Source organism: Trachurus trachurus (genome assembly GCF_905171665.1).
Source record: "Trachurus trachurus genome assembly, chromosome: 3".
In the NCBI taxonomy this organism is placed as follows: Eukaryota; Metazoa; Chordata; class Actinopteri; order Carangiformes; family Carangidae; genus Trachurus; species Trachurus trachurus.
This window is the reverse complement of record NC_139893.1, coordinates 31,159,005-31,176,836: the sequence shown is the minus strand read 5'-3', so window position 1 is coordinate 31,176,836 and position 17,832 is coordinate 31,159,005. Positions and strand designations below refer to the sequence as shown.

The following is a 17,832-nucleotide window of genomic DNA, read 5'->3' as shown; positions in this document are numbered from 1 at the left end:
CAGCTAAGAAATAGCAAAACATTTCCGTAAGATGGAGATTTTTGCAGCACATTCTCCACAATAAACATCCTAAGCTCTAAATCTGCACATGCAGTATAAACTCTACCACAAGGTGGCAGTGTGTCACAGTCAAAACAGACTAGAGTGAACCTCTAAACAAAGGCACTGGAGCTGCGGGCATCCACACAGACACGGCCTCTCGTTCGCACTCTGTCATTCACACAGGAGCGAGAGGTCCTAAAAATAACCACTAACTACCACACAGAGCAAAAACACGTACGCACACACAACAAAAAAAAAGACACAAAGTACAGCAACAAGCCGACACACAGAGCTACCCTCTGTGGTCCTCTGTGATTGCTTTGTGTGTGGCAGCAGGTGGTGGTTTAGTAGGAACCTCCACAGCTGTTTCACCAGGGAGCCTAACACTGCACACAGGTGCATTTACCTGTCCTGTTTCCGAGGTAGCGTGTTTCGGCTGAATATAGGGCTAGCGGAGGGGGAGGAGAGGGGACTGATGGACGACAGGAAGGAAAACAAACACAGACACAGAGAGAGAAGGTTTTAGAGAATAAAGTGGAAGAAGAAATCCTTCAGAGCTGCGAGATTCTTCACCAATGCTGTTAATAAGAAAACTCCGCGGAGGAGGAGGGTGATGTCATGGCCCTCAAAGCTTCGACTCCAGATGCTATTAAGTTTCCTCCGAGACATTCCTGTCACATTACACAGTCAACCTGTCAGGATGGAATCTGCGACAATGACCACAATTACTGTATAACAGACCGAGGACGCCGAGGGGATTTGGTTTCCGCGCTGGAGCGCAGACGGAACGGCAAACAAGAGGCGACACCTCGCCGTGACGAATGCTTTGAGCATCACCTCGGTTCTGGATCCGTTAAAAGGAATTAACGTCAGAACTGGGCAGGATTTCAACACAGTCAGAGAGAGAAGCGTTTAGATGCTTTACCTGAGTGGCAAAAAACATTCAAAATCTTACTAAATAAAAAATACAGATGTTTTAGCAGTGAAATGCACTTCAAAAACATCTGTTAATTACTTCAGGCAACTTTTGGAAAGTCAGAAGTCCTTAACAGACTCTGTGAAAAGGACATGGAAAGATAACTGTATAACCGACTAAAGAAGGAAAGCTGACATTGGAAAACAAATGACACTTCAAAAAAAAAATAAACTCAACACCTCTGTGTGTCCTCACCTCTCAGACATGCCGGTCTTGACGCTGCCGGCGCGGCCCAGTGCAGACAGAGTGTCCTCCTTGTGGGTGCCGTGGCCGGCACTGCCCAGGCTCATGTCAATAGACTCGCTGCTGGTGTGCATGCTGCTGACGGAGGGGTAGCCCATGCTGCCCGCCCCGCCGTGCCCGCCCAGCGTGCTCTCCCTGCTCTGAGCAGAGGAGCTGCTGAAGGTGGTGCCCCACGTCAGGCTGTTGGAGGGCCCAGTGGAGGAGTAGACCGAGCCGGGGCTGGAGGCCTGTGGACCGGAGAGGGTGTTCAGAACAATTAGTTACTTCATCACTGAATCAAAGGCCATTTCTAAAAAGTGAAAATGTCAATTTTCCTCTCACTAGAATACAGTGGTTCCCAACCTTTTTTGGCTCGTGACCATTTTGATGTCACAAATTTCTGGCGGCCGTCATTAAAGATGCTCAATTTATATTCGAGAAAGTGAAAGTATAGAATACAGTTGTTTAAGATTGTGTGTGGTGTTTTTAATCATAATTATAAAAAGAATAATAATTAGTTAAAAAAATATTTATATCAGTATTTTTTTTTTAATCAATTACTAGACATTACAGGCGACCCCATTTGAATTCCAGGTGACTCCACATGGGGTCCCGACCCCAAGGTTGAAAAACACTGCTATAATAACTCTGTAATTTCATAAAACTGTAATTCTTACTTCATGCTGCCACAAGCGCTTTGCACCTTATTGACTACAAACAAGCAAACCAGCACTTTATCTAAGCACATTTCTACTTTGCACTTTACATCAGGAGCAGCCCCTTGGATTGTCATTTGGTGTTTTATGTCCTTACAATGTTATATATAGTATAATTCTACAAACAAACCAGCACTATATAAGTACATCAACATCGCACTTTACATCAGAAGTAGCCTGTTGGAATGTCTATCTATGTTCTATGCATTGTTTATGTTGTATCGATGTTATATATTACTATTTTTATTGTATTGGGGTCTGGGAGGTGTGAATTTGTGTTCTATGTACAGTAATAGACTACAGATATAAATTAGCTCTCTGCTAAATCTGACACATCTTTACATTCTTTTCTTTAATGTCTGTGTACACTGTCCATAAACTTAATAAAATAAAAAAGGTTTTGGACTGTTGGACCATGGGCTGTGTGGTATTTTTCACTATTTTCTGACTTTCCGCCAATCACGATCAATGAAAAATACATTGATAGATTTATCATTGATGTCACAGTCATCGGCTGATTAATTACCCTTGAGTTTGATGGTCCGATTGCTTTGAAACAAGTGACTATTCACACTGTTTGTAAAGAACACTGCCCGCTGTGTCACTTTATGATTCATAACACGTCTGAAAAAGCTTCATGAATCATGTGAGAACATGATGGAGGGTTCAAGACGGAGCACGCTCGCGTCTTAATGCCCTGCGTCGGCATGTAGCCTACAGTTTGTCAAAGAGGAGTCTACACTGTCCGTCTTGTGCTTCTGGGGAAGTTTGTTGCATTAGTCAGGTGAGAAGAAAATGATCCTTGTGTCATCACTCTGCAAACACCTCCCCACATCCAACACAAACACTTGCTTAATTGTCTCTAAGCTCTCGGGCACACAATCATTTTAAATCTTAAAACCAAACTTAACCGGCTGGTTTGACGCTCGACCGCAAACCATTCAGCTGACGCGAAGACAGTAGCTCTAAGGATTAAAAGTGGTGAGTCAGTTCTGTGGAGGACGCGTACTGTGACATGAGGTGACATGAAATGAAAAGTAATCAGCATGCTGATAAATATCTGCACCAGATTTCATCACAATTCATTGGATGTCTCTCGACTCTGAACCGCAAATACCAACCCCACTGCTGAATGAAATAACCAGTCAGCAGGTTTTTCTTCCGCTGGGCACCATAAAAATATCTACAGAAAAAGGTTCATTGCAATCCTTCCAATAGCTGTTGAGATATTTCAGTCTGGATTAAAGTGGTGGACTGAGTGACAGACCGACACTGTCATAACACGGTTAAAAAGAACTTGCATACAAGTCCAAAATAAACAAAAAAAAACAAAACGCTTTCTCTCTTTTCATGCTAAGTAGTGTGTGGTGGGCAGTTAGAGAATGTGTGCAGCGTGACAAATGAATAAGCGGCGGCTCCTGGGTCACAGATCTAAAAATAAACCAGACTACTTTAGCTTTAGTTTAAACCACATGTTTTTATCTTACAGTTTGCAGAGAAGGATAACACATTAATACTCTCCCAGGATCATTTCTCTTCCTCTTCCCATTAACACACCGATAACCCTCACCTGCTCGCTGCCCAGCGTCCCCATCCCCGTTCCCAGTGCTCTGCCTCCATACAGCGGGCTGCTGGTCTCGCTGTCTACTCCTCCCAGCCCCGCATCGGGGGACTCCAGCACCGTGGCCACGTGGTTCATGGTGGCGTGGGGGTTGGAGATAACGGTGGAGTTCTTCATGTTTTCAGCCGTGGTGACCGGTTTACTGGGCTTCCCACCAAACAACCTGAGGAAAAATCAGAGTGTTGAAAGAGTAAATGAGAGGCCAAGTGGGGGGCAGCACAAATTTAAACATTTACAACAAATTATAACATTTCTGACATTGTGACACATCACATAATCCATTCATGAAGGGAAGTATAAACAAAGAAGAAGAGGTGGATTATCTGTGAAAGCTATTTGGACCTCTAAAAGAACACTCCGTCTTTTAAATGTAATAAAAGACTGTCAACATAAATTTCTTTGTGAACCCATGTTTCCTTGTGAGTGAGTGGAAAAAATGAATCTGATGTTAGGATAAGAAACGTTAGAGGGGGAGGGGGGGGGTCATTGAAATCATTAGCTCCGGGGAGTTAGAATATTAGCAGTAAATTTAACAACACATTTCATGTAAATATTCATGACTGTTCTGGATCAAAGCGCTGAGCAGAGTGTGTTTGCCACTGGTGTTTTTCTGTACTCTGCATGGAGCAAGAAAGAGAGCAGCGGGCCTGCAGCAGTCACTGAAGGTAGAGTCAGTGTGCTCACATCTGACTCAAGGCCAGCCCCACACACACACACACACACACACACACACACACACACACACACACACACACACACACACACACACACACACACACACACACACACACACACACACACACACACACACACACAAAGAACTCCCCCTTGGTTCTCTGCTAATCCAGAGTTAGAGTTAAATGGCAGGCTGTGATGACTGCAGCCGTGGTGGGCGATAATGGCAGCACACAGCCTCTTTGAAGAGTTATCACTCCCTCACATTAATGAGGGCAGAGCGCTGAGGTAAGAGTCAGCTCCCATTACCCTGCTCCACCCCACCCCCTCCCCCCCCTGCACCACCACCACCACCAAGGCTGAGGCTTGGCAGCTGATCAGCCCAGCTCAAGGCCTGCATTCACCATGGCCTGATTTAACCTCACTAAGTGTGTGTGTGTGCGCAACAAGTCCACACGTGTGATCCTTACTCACCATTTCTTATCATTTACTGTGACCACGTGATTACTGTCTTTTATAATGGTCTGCTGTATGTGTGTCTGTGCTTTATGTGGGTAAAATCAAGCCCATACAAGAAAAGAGCCACTCAGCATGGCTCATCTGGTAGTCGTCACTATGTCTACAGGATTACTGACATTATAAATGGTGTTCTGTAAGTGTGTGTGTGTGTGTGTGAGTGTGTGTGTGTGTGTGTGCGCTCACCTGCGTAGTGTAGGTGAAGAAACCTGCTGTCTTCCTGTCAGAGGAACAGTCGCTGCTCCTCCGCCCTGCATTGAGACTCCGCTCCTCAGGTTGTCAATTTCAGAGACCCCCTTCTCCCGATCCGTCTGATTGGCCAGCAGGCCTCCTACGCCGTTGCCCTTGGCGATGCTGATGGAGTTTTTACCATGGGAGGTGACCGAGAGCACGGCGGCCTCGATGCTGCTGGTGGACGAGCGGTTCCCGTTGCGTGCGGCGGCTCCTGAGCGACTCGGTCTGGGCAGGCTGCGGTACTGCAGAGTGGAGCGGGCGCTCATGGGGAGGAAGCCGTCGTCGTGGTGACCCAGAGCCGACCCTCCGTCCTGTCCTCCGGCCTTGAGACCTCCAGCCAGTGAGCGCGCGCCAGATTTGGGCATCTTCCCCAGAGTGGCTGAACCGCTGGTGATGGTGGCACCGCTGGCCGTGACCATGGTTACCATCCCATGGCCCTGCTTCTTGAAGCCGAAGGTGCTGGTTGGGGTGCGCGAGGTGAGCGAGTGCGTCCCGGAGTGGGGGTCTGAGACGGTGTGCGTGAGGGCGTTTGTTGTAGGCGTGCGGCCGCTGGAGATCGAATGTTTCTTGGCCTCGTCACCGCTGCTGCGCCCCGCATCTGAGGGCGAACGGTGAAGGCCATTAGAACGAGGAGAGACGCGGCCTTTCTCTGACACCTTGACATCATCTGTCTTTCCTGCAGGTCACACAGAAGGAGACATCAGCAGGGTGGCTGGGTAATTTCATAAGGGAAATAAGCCCAGTAGAAATTATTTTATATTTATACTGTAATGTAGTTTAAAGCATTTTGTGTGAGTTCAAATATTAAAGTCCCCCTGAGGAGGGACTTTAAAATTTGTAAAAATGCTCTGCTATGACTATTTTTTGATTAAAATTGTCTTCCCACAAAATAGTTGCTCAAAAAACTCTCAAAGAGGCTAAAGACATGTCTACTTTTTCTCTCTCATTGGAAAATCCAGGTTCTATGAATATTCATGAGTATGTAAATGCATCAGGGCTTGCGTCCGCCCACCGCCACCGGGTTGCGGTGCGCATCAGCGGAGGCAGGGGAGACGGGAGGGCGATATCAAAACATGAAGCTCGCACTGAGATTTTAACCGGGTCTCCCGTATTTAAAGCAGCAGTAACGCCTCTCGGCCACGTTAACCAATGATACTGTTGTTGAACATCGAGCTGTATAAGTAGATGCAAGATAAGTAGAGATAAGTGTCACCATCACAGCGAACAACAAATGAGATGCACAAAAATTCAACGGGATTGGTTGCTAGGGATTCTGACGTATTAAACCTGACTGGGTGCTGAAAAACTGAATCCAACTTTTTCAGTCTCTGGCTTCGAAAACTGAATTTTAAAATCTAAAATGCTCAGTTATGGCGTGCATTGCGACTTCGCTGCTGAAATGTCTTGTAGCAGAACCCAAACACTACATTGACATGCTAATAATTTCAAAACATACATTTTTGGTTCAGGGGGTCTATAAGTATGGAGACAAAGGGTGAAAACATTAGCCAGTTGTCCTTTACCTGAACTGTGGGTCTTGAGGCCGATGGAGCCCGTGGAGCCCGTGCTACTGGTGCTTTTAGTTCGGGGGGACGTCACCCCAACCTGAGTGCTCATGCCTCTCCTCCAAGAGCCTGTGTGCGACACAGAGGGGGTCTTTCTCCCTGAGCCGCCCTTGTCGGACTCATCAGAGATGTCGGAGGGGTTCCGGCGGCTCCACTTGGAGCCTGTCTCCATCCTGACCCCGCTGTCTGACCCGCCGTCTGGCCTCTTCACCTCGTCTCCTGACCAGGCCTGGTGCAACGCTGTGGAGGCCGAGTGCTTCTCTGCATCCGTCACAGGCTGGGAACACACACACACACACAGAGACACACACATACAGATTTATTACTGCTGAAGAAAGCGTCTTTTATGAGACACTGCCAAGTGGTTCCAAGTAGCACTCCAGTTTACGACCGCAGCCATCCTGCTGGGTAATCCTACCAGCATCCTCACCGCCGTCACCTGGGCAGTTTGTCAGGAGGCCGTTTGACCACATTAGAAGGAGCTACACTGGTTGTGACGTCGCAGTTAGTGACTGCACCACGATGCCTGAGCAAAAACAACTTCTCCTAGTGCAACGTGACAAGATTCTCATATTTTTAAAGAAAAAATAAGAAAGACACTTTCAAGATCCCAGTCTTTTAGGCATTTGAGTAATAAACATCATAATGAAGGAGATATTTCCTCTTCAAAGTTATGCTAGGTGTTTTTATACACTGATAATTGCAAGTCCTCTCTAAGCAACAGGAATAACATTAAAGCATTTCTGTTGTGTGTTTACAACATACCTGATGCTGTTCCTGGATATTTAGTGACTTGGCCATGGCCTACATCAATATTTTTCTTTTCATCCTTCAAACAAGTTTATACTGGCAAAGTGAAGAAACAGCGGTGGTGTCTGCAGCTGAGTGTTATAAATGTGTTTGAAGGAAATGTATCCTACTGCTTCACTTAGAACTTCATTGAACTTTTTGTGAAGGTTTTGCTGTTTTAAACAAAAGTGTAACATGACTAGTCCCCCCCCACACAGCCTTTAGTTACCGGTAACTATCACAGTAAACTACAGCTGTTTAGGGGATGACGACTGCTTTCGGGTTTTGCAGTCTTCCAGGCAACGCTACAAAAATGCAGCACGGTCCAGCCAGTGTGTGTTATTACCACAGGAGAGATGAGGCAGAGTTTATTAAGCTTCGCCGTGTCAGAGCTGCCGTACTGAGAGAAAGGCTCCTTTGTACTCTCCTTTGTTTTTTCTCCAGCACCTTGACCTCTGCAGCTGTAATCGACACACATCACATGATGACTGACTCCACATCAGCCACAATGCAGTGTGTGCGTGCACACGTGTTGAACTCCAGTGAGTCAGCTGACAATATTATCGTCTCACCGATCACCTTACTGAACCGTAGAGGCTCTTAATCAGTGTTTAGTGATTTGAGGCCTGAGTCAACATCAGCTTTAGCTCTGTGAGTCTCACATTCTTTGCTGAATGCACAGGAATGCAGGCGCAGACTGGATTTAAGAAAATGAAGCAAAGGAGAAATGACCATGTAGATGCATGAAAGAGGAGTTTGCAATTTTCTGCTTATAATTTATAATTAACTCACCCTGTAAACTGTTTTATGTCAGTTTACCTTTTTTTCTGTTGACTTATTATCACGAGGTAGTGTTTGGCTCTGTTATTGTTTGTGCACCTGCCATTGTCTAACCAAAACAGTATGGGTGGGAGGGTGGGGTGAGGACTCTGTTGGCCGTCGGAACAGTCGGAGACAAGGGATAACTGTGAAAACAACACGGTAAAAAAAAAAAAGGAAAAAAAAGAGCGGCGACGTTGGCGGAGGCAAAGAGGGAGATAGCAAACCAATATGGCGGCTCACCGAGCTTTCTCACAGATTCAGTCCAACTACCGGTACTTGGAGAACTCGGAGCGGGTTGTAGACCGATTCAACTGAGCCCTTTTCTATTGAGAGTGAGGAGTTGTCGTCACAGCTCAGAGCCCCGCCCCCCTTCTCCGCCATGATGGAAGGATTCCGGTGGCAAAAGCCATACTAGTCTATGGGCAAAACAAAATCGTCTACTCCGTAATTTACTGTTTTACAATGCCTGGAAATCACTGCTGTGTTAAAAACTGCTCCAGTGATTTACTTTCTCCTTATTCTTTCTTGTAATTTGTTGATCTGTTGGCGCAAAAAAGAGCTAGAATTTAGTCCGTCTCTGTGCTGTTCTGATGACGTTGCCCCTGGCAACCGATAGCGTCTCCTTCCATCATGGCCGACCGGCTGACTAAAAAGCTCAAACCCCGCCCAGATTAGACCAAATCGGCACGTGACTCCTCACTCTCAATACAAACACGAGGTAAAGCGTTGTAGTTGTATCTGATACTTAGCAAATAGTTTATAAACCGCATTTGACAGTAGCCAGGCTGAATGCGGTAGCAGCCATGTGAAACGCTGCCGGGTTCCGCGGTCGCGTAGTCTCCGGGGAAACCATTACGTAAGCACGCAAATCACTCCCCGTGTTTCGTTCTTGTCAGCGTCAACGCGAAAAACACCTGTAAAGCGTCACTGACCTGGGTGGGTGTCTTCATTACCAGCAGGTGTGCCCTTAGATTCTGCATTTGAACGCTACTTCTGACTTTGCTGTTACTCGTTCATGGTATTTTGGGCAACTAACTATGGAGTAGAGTAGAGAGAGACAGTCTACGGCGTCTTCTGCACACACGGCACGGGCTCGTAGCCTACGCGTAGTCGTGTTGCCTACAGTAGAGCTTTATGTTGCCTTCACATTTAACTCAAGATCAGCTTTTTAAAATCAGACGCTGAGGACATGTTTGTCGCGAGGCGATTGACAACAAAAAATATGTTTTTTTGTGCTTTTCACATTTTAATTTGATGTTCAAGAACATGGGCAGCCAGGGAGATGTTTGACAAACACTGACTGCAGCCTAGTTAATCATTTAGTCAACTGTCAGAAAAATTATATTCAAAAAGTTGCAGATAAGCAAATGAATTTTCAATGTGCTCGAAGGCATGCCACCTACAGTCTATGCATGCCGCAGGTATAAAAGAAACCATGTTCGAGTGAACTTTTTTTTTTATTACTACACTTGTGGTTGTTCTTGAAGGCATATTAAATTGACAGATTGTGTATTGCAGTGCAGATCATTGTTTGCAAACAAAGAGAGACTTAAACCCCTGGCACAAGAGGCATTTCATCAAATCTGAATGCACAAGCAAATTCAATAGATCCAAATCCCTTTCAATCTTTGACTTAATCTATTAAGACTTAACCTCCTAACCACTGGTATTAAAAGAACTAAAACTCCAGCAGCCTTACCTGTGTGTTGAGGCCCTTGCGCTGCGCCGCAGGCGTGTTGGCGTAGGAAGAGATGGAGGAGCTGGTGTTGATGTCATCTGTGTCGATGTTGTCACTGATGCCGCTGCTCACAGAGCTACTGTCATCCCAGCTGAACACATACAGACACAACAGAGGACAGAGAGAGGCTAGGGTTAGTACTCTGAACAATAAATCTGCTCCTTGGCACAATGGGAAGATGTTTAATTCCTCATTATAGAGACACTACAGACACTACATTCACTCAGCAGTGAGGGATGATGCCTCTCATGTCATGAAAACCCAACACTTCTCTGCATCAGTCAGCTCAAGTCAGATTGTCAGTTTTGTAAAAATTAAGCATAAAACTTTCCCTCTTTCAGATTTGCTGGAGTTGTGATCGTGGATGTGTCTACACGTAAAACATCCTGTAAAAGCAAGTATGAAGTCATGTGTCTGATAAATGTACGCCTTTGTATGAAGAGAAAAATAATCCTATTAATTACAGAATTAATGCAAATGCAAATAATCAAACAAACATGGATCCGGCGTCTGGGCGGCTGCCTGGAGATTCTCTTCCTCTATTCTCCGTCTGAACTGACTTCACACACACACAGGCTGAATGGGGTTGTCTATCACGTGAACAAAGGCTCGACAGAGGGGTGACATCATGGTGTGTTTGTGTGTCTGTGAGTTGTTCAAACAGATCCATCTGAACACAGCAAACACGCTGGGAGTTAATGCAGGATATTTGTAAATATGTGTGTGTGTGTGTGTGTGTGTGTGTGTGTGTGTGTGTGCTTGTGTGTGTCCGCTGGGAGTCTGTGGGGGACAGGAAGCCCAGCCAGTTGGCAAACATCACTCTGAAAGGGCCAGAGGGAGGCTGATGGTGATGGCCAGTGCAGGGTTGGCTGCACCAGAGGATATACACACAATCACACACACAAACACACACTGACACAGAGTTAGTGTTGTCAAACTATCTGTGATTTTAGTGTCACCAGAGGACCATTCACTAAAGACTATAACATAACAACCTGTCACATGTCTTGTTTATGTTGACAATGACATGTACAGACAATAACAACCAAGGTTCCAGTTTTTAAAGATTATTTTCATTACTGGTAAAGCTGTTGATTATTTTCTTTACCAATAAATCAACCAACTGTTCAGTTGATCAAATGGCCTTCACATGTTCTCAAAGCCCCAAACCTGACGTCACCAGCAGCCCAGAACAAAAAGAAAATCAGTCACACAAACAGAGGGAAGCAACAAATCCTCATGCTTCAGGCTGTTTGCCTATTATGTTCATTTTTAACTAATGAGCCAATTATCAACTTATCAGATCATCGACATAATTTGACACTGATACCAAACAAGACTTGTTCCAATATCTTACATCAGTTTGAGCACTATTTATACCAAATCTGTTTTTTTTTTACTTAAAATAAACCGAAAAACCTAGAAACATCAGATTAAATATTGTGGTAACACGAGCAGCCAAGAGGGACTTTGCCAAAAATAAAATACTGTTTAGAATGAGGGAAGTCTAAAGCATCTGACCAAGAGTTCAGCTATCATCACACACATGATTTAGTTTATGATGCAGAAACTTTCTCTCAGCACTGACGCTCCAGTCCCAGCGCTACATATCAGATCCCATTCATCATTCATCTGTCAGCTTAGATTTTCAGACAGAAAAAGCAAGTCAACGCAGCCTGAGAGTTTCCCACCAGCACTTGAACACAACATCATAATTATGGCTTTAAAAAAAAAAAACTAAACAAAAACAAAGAACGTTCAAATGGCTGAAATCCCAGATTCAGATTACCACAGAAATCTAATCAGCCGGTGCTCGGCCGAAACAAGAGCCAAGCGCACATTTTGCCGAGCAACCTGACAAACAGAGACTGAGGGGAACCGCATCTTCGTCTGCATTCGACCAGCGGACTGAATCAAACAGCAGCCCGGCGGCGCGCGCACACACACACACAAGCTCCAGAGTTGAAAGCATCCGTGCAGCAGACGAGTGGAGAGGTGCTGAGAGATTTAGAGTGACCACAGCCGTCTCAACTCGTCCACACACACACACACACCCACAGGGGAAAGTCCCACACACACACACACACAAATACATCCACATGCACACACAGAAGGAAAATAAAGATATTGTGGACAGCCGAGGAGAAACAGACATACACAAAGATCACAAAGCTTCCTGAACACAAACTAAACCAAAGTCATTGAAGTCATTACTTGAAAGACAAAAAGTCTCCTGAAGACACACACACACACACACACACACACACACACACACACACACACGCATCTACCTGGTCAGGGTGCCTGGGTTGCCGTGGGAACCAGAGCGTTGCGGGAAAATGCTAAGCTGGACAGAGAGCTTCATGACTCCATGCCGCTGAGAGTTCACACAGACAAATATCTCTCCCGCTCTGTCTCTGTCTACCTCTCTCTCTCTCTGAGCCTTCTCAGTGTCTCTCGCCCCCCTCTCTCTATCTCTCTCTCTCTCTCTCTCTTTCTGGCACTCTTCCTAGATTGAGCTCTTTTGTCACTGGTTGCACTGATGCTTCATCCCCCGGGCACTGTTGGGCTCTCTCTGGACTAACAGACACAGAGACCGAGGTGGGGGGGGGAGAGAGGAGAGAGAGGAGGGAAGGACCTGCCCTGCTGCTGGTAACATGAGCCTCCCCCGGGACTGTTAACCACTTCACTGCTGCTGCTGCTGCTGCTGCTGCACCACTAATAGAGCACACTGAAACACACACAAACACACCCCGAGCCCTAAATAAGCCACTTCAGCCTGAGAAGAATCAAACGGCAACACAAGTCAAAGCCACATGATCATAGACAAACTCTGTGAAAACTCAAGGACAATCCCTCATCCCACTGTTGCTTTATACTGTGTGTTCCCCCGGCTATGGTTTTGTGTGTGTCTTGGTTGTGCACAAGACTACAATTTCCCAGACAGATCCACCCTGACTAGCTGACAAGCCAGTGCTAATTAGAGATCAGGCCAAGCAGCGTGGCCCTGCCCACAGCCTCCCGCTGGCACAGCCAACCCGCCAGTTAACAACACCGGGCCCCTTTACGGCCAATCACAGGAGACGGGAGACATCAACCGCGCGCTGCCCCCACGAGGAAGCGGTGCCAAGCGCTGTCCGACGAAGCCGGCATCTAATAGATCATCATCATGCAGAGGAAAAGAGGTGAAGTGCTTCCTCTTTAAAGGGTCCGTCCATTACGGCTAACGTTATTTATTTGGGACTTTGAGACTACTACCTTGGGTGAACTGAGCCTTTAAATCAACAGGGTGTGCAATTAAAACTGTGTGAGGTAGGTTTCCATCCACTCTCCCTTGAAGGAGGAAGAGTGACCCACATCAAGACATGCCAGAGAGAAACCTCTCTTCTAGCCAGGTCGCCTTATAGAGCTTTTTTCTGCATCTCCCAGAGAGGTCAGAGGTCAGAGGCCAAACCTCCAAACTTTCCTTAAAGAGAAGAGCAGAGTGGGGGAGGCCGCAGGGACCGACACAAAAAAGCTGCCTCGCGGGTCAGCCAATAGGAGTGACTGGTGGTGTCCTGAGAAAGAGGCCGTGGTTATGTTTGTTTAACTTCTCTTGTGTGTGCCCTCGGGGACTGTGGTTGGTTGGTCTCTTGGTCGGCCCTGCAGTACAGTAACCCCCCCCTAACCCCACCCCTCCTCTCCTCCTACTCCTCCTGAAAAACCCCGTCCGACTCTGGCACATGCTCACAGGCTCTGTGCCGCAGAAATATACACACAGACATGCGGCCATAACAGAGCCGTGAAGCAGAAGTAAGGGGATTTCCTGTGTTTGAGGGGCCACGACTGGTCCTCATACTGAGTCTGGATCATATAACCCCAAATGTCTGTCTCTGTCCACACAGACAGACAGAGAGGCAGACAGACGGACAGACAGACAGGGGGAGGAAGGAGGGAGTACATTGACTTACAGCCCTCTGGGCTGGGGGGTGGGGGGGGCTGGGGGTGCACAGTTGTGACACCACGGAAAAGTTGGTAGGTGAGGTCTACAGACACAACATCAGAACAGAGGAGCCACTGTTGTGACTCATCGTATCAGCTCCATCACAGACCGCACTCCTATCAGGAAAAACACTTTGCATAGAGGCACAACATGAAAACAAGCTTTTCTCCTGAAGTGGGCCAACACAACATGACTGTTTACCTTTTTTCTTTTTTTTACTGAAGTCATAGCATGATGATTAGAAGATGATATCGTTTTTTTGATACAATATCTGATCAATACATCCAGACACAAATATGACTGTGTTCTCTGCAAACCTCTAAAATTGAAATAAACCAGGAACCATCTGATCAAAATATGTAAACAAGACTATTATTATTATTATTTCACAGAACTGTGTGTCCTGAATAAATGGTGCAAACTGCATAAAATGTTTTGATTAATTCATACTGTGACACTGACTTCAACTGTTCAGCTGTTTGTCGCTGTAAAATATCTGTGCTTATCTTGAAATCATTGTTTTTCTCATCACTGTACATTACTGTTTCTACTATTTAACGCCTGGTTATCACTTAAACAATCCAACCGTTCTATATAATCATGCAAACAACAGACACAGAGAGACATGCTGTTTAGTGGGAGACCAGATGAAACAGATGAAAAATGCAAATGAGGCTGCAGACAGTGGAAATGTAAAACAAAACAGAAAAGACGACTGCAGGTGTTTCTCCAGGTTCCAGTTCTACCAGTTTTACAATTTCAAAGGAAACACGTTACAGTTTCTCACATCAGCACCTGAACCGCTGCTGCTCTTTGTCTCCAGGTTCATAAAATATGTTATTTCAGTGTTTGAAGGTTTATTAACAGACGTAGGCTCTTGGCTGGTTAGATCTGAAGTATGACATCACCACCTGCACTCAAATGATTACATGTCTAGTTTGTTTTTTATACTTTTCTGTTTATTTTCCACCCACAGAGAAACAGAAAAGAAGCAGTGTTATTGTTTGAAAAGTAAAAGCTGTTTTTTCTCTCTCTCTCTCTCTCTCTCTCTCTTTTGTTTTGAACATTTTCAGGACTAAAAGTGAGACAGCGTGAGCGAGGGAGGCAGTGAAGGGGCCGTCGGGACAGGACCCGGCACATTCCGGGCCGGAGCCCAGGAGCCGTGTGGTACGAAAATGACACAGCTGTCCCTGCAGTGACGAGAAATGACAGGACTGAACTGGACAACACACTCAGGAATGTCTCTCTCTCTCTCTTTCTCTCTTTCTCTCTCTCTCTCTCTCTCATGCCTGGTCCCATTGTCTCCTGTCTTGGGAAAACATTTGCTATCTGCACTCTGAGAATCTATCAAAGCATTTAGATCCCTCTGGCTGCCTCTCTTTCACACACACAAATCCTTTGACTCGTCTTTCTCTCTATCTCTTTCTGTGTTTGATGTATAAACGCACACTCCCTTAGACTCGACCGACTGATCCGGATCTGTGGAAAAAAAAAAAACACACCAAAGTGTGTCAACATGTGACACGCATGACTAAGCACAGGCACACATCTCCTCCGCCGCGCCGCATCCTCCGCTGCAGCAAAGAGCCATGTTTATAAAAATGCTGCAGGAATTCCTCACGTGTGTGTGTCGCCACACTGCGTAAACACACGCCGCACACAAACCGACCTATTGTCGCCTCGCCGCTAGAATGAAGCAAATGCGGCCACTGCCTCTATACCTTCCTTCCACCTGTGGTCCAGAGAAACCGCTCTGCTTTTGTCGGGCGCTGCCACAACTGCGCCCAGGATCTGTCCTTTCTCATGCTCATCTGGTTTGAAGTGTCTCCAGATGACACACGATGAGCCACTTTAAGGAAAGTTTCCTCTGTAAACGTGCAGCCACATTTTTCTCCCCACCATGCTCTCAGTTCTTTTCTCCATCTGAGCTTAATTTGTTGTGTCACAGTGCAGAAATGTGCATTAAATACAAGTTTACGATTGCTGATTTAAAAGAAACAGTATTCTAAAATGTGGAAAACTATCCAATAATATAAAAACTCCATAATTATTCAAGGATGGAAACGATATAGATCAATAAGAAAACAGTTATTAAGCTCATAATGACTTTATAATATCAACCTCACATTGACCCCATAACTTCAACTCCAAACACAGCTCAAACCCACAGAGCTTCAATAAAAACCCATGTGGAGACACAAACTTTTATCAAATATTAAAATATGTCAGACTGAATTTGGGGGAAAATGTTAAAAAAGCTGAGTCAGATTTTTAAACATTTCATTCAGTCTCAGCTATGATGAAAAGCTGGAATTAGCAGATAAAAAATAGTTTTATGATCCTTTTAAAGCGTTTGGAATACGAGGATTTTTCCAACCTTAAAGCGACTGAAGGTGAAATAAAATAGGAAAGCTGTGAATTGAAGGGTTAAAATGTGAAATTAAACAGTAGTTTTCACATCTGACCCATTCAATTTGAGGCTATTGGGACAAAACCTTTTGACAGTATATTGTTTAGTAGCCTGTTTCAGTTCCATGACAGGAAAGGTCTGGCATGCAGACTTCTGTCCCGGAGCTGTTCCTGCAGCTCACTTGGATACTCAATATCATCCAGTTACTTAAACCTGCACGAACCTGCTGACTCTCCAACTTCACACCTGCACCAAACCTCATGGAAAATGTCAGTCAGGGGAGGTATAAAGGATTAAAACTTACCCTGTGCTGAGCGCTCCACAAACCACGAATTAAAAGTCCAACATGCTCTGCTCCTTGCTCTGCTCTCTCCACTGTTTAACTCCTTTTCAGATTACACACTGGACCAGAGACAGTGGACCGAGCCTCTGACCTCCTGTGTTTCCCTTCAAAAAGCTGCTGGCTCTCTGGACAGTTCAGCTTGGCTGAGGCTCATGTACTTTGCAATCAAGACGTCCTTTCCCCTCCAAAGCTTTTTTCCCTCTCTGTGGGTAAGCAGCACTACATCTCTGCTTTCAAATGAGGAGTAAAACAAAGAAACTAGGCAAAAACACACAAACACACACAAACGGCCTGTAACAAAAACTATGGATCACAAAGAACGGAGAGAAAAGCAGTGGATCTTAGAGCTGCAACATTTGGTATAAAAAAGAGAGTGTGTGGGAGAAAACCCCTTTTTTTACCTGAGTGCAAGGCAAGCCCCACCCTCAGCAGTGTGTGTGTGTGTGTCTGACTGTGTATGTGTGTCTGACTGTGTGTGTTTCCTAGGGCGAGGCAGGTGTGCTTGTTAAAAGCCCAAAGGGGGGGAAGTGGTCTGCTGATACAGTATCTATGGCAACCAAAACATCATTCCTCTTAGGACTCAGTCTGTTTCTCTCCCCTCATAACGAACCTCCTATTAATTTCTCCCAGTCGACTCTCTCTACTTTCCCTCTTCATGTAAATCAGGACCTTCAGCTTTAATTAACACCACCTCCTCCTCCCTCTACGTGTATTAAAAAAAAATCCCCATCTTCCTCCGGTTACTAAAGTCCAAATCTGTGGCTTTGTTGAAAACAGATTTGCCTCTGCCTCCATGATCCTGTTCAACACCTGCTCCTCAATGTAATTAATAATAACAAAAAAAATAAAAAATAAAAATAATAATAACAAAAATTATTATTACTATCACGGTATTTTCATCTGCTCTCTTTCTATCAATATCAACCAGTTGAAGTACATGGGTACTCCAAGTTTTTTCCTCACCGCTGTCATCAAATGCTGCTCTAAGTGGGTCTCAGTAAATGATGTGTTATAAATAAGCTCTACACCTCTACCTCTATTTGAAAAGTGCCTCAATTATAGGATTATGAATAAAGGTTTGGGTATAATTTCTTTCAAGAATGAGTCACTGCAAAAGCCATCTAACTGTCAGTTAGATAGCTTGGTAGTGCAGCTGGTTACTGGATCATAAGGTTGTGCAA

At 45.3% G+C, this 17,832-nt stretch overlaps 1 protein-coding gene across 1 annotated transcript in view; it reads right to left on the bottom strand.

Moving 5' to 3' along the window:
• The window catches only part of nav2a (neuron navigator 2a), a 90,977-nt gene that overhangs the window by 20,322 nt on the left and 52,823 nt on the right, over nucleotides 1-17,832 (bottom strand). Inside the window, exons 13-17 of the mRNA XM_083997702.1 lie at nucleotides 9,878-10,007; nucleotides 6,526-6,844; nucleotides 4,955-5,678; nucleotides 3,527-3,740; nucleotides 1,214-1,488 (exon numbers count right to left, since the gene is read on the bottom strand). Of these exons, the coding sequence (XP_083853828.1) occupies nucleotides 1,214-1,488; nucleotides 3,527-3,740; nucleotides 4,955-5,678; nucleotides 6,526-6,844; nucleotides 9,878-10,007 (1,662 nt within the window). The remainder of the gene's footprint in view (nucleotides 1-1,213; nucleotides 1,489-3,526; nucleotides 3,741-4,954; nucleotides 5,679-6,525; nucleotides 6,845-9,877; nucleotides 10,008-17,832) is intronic.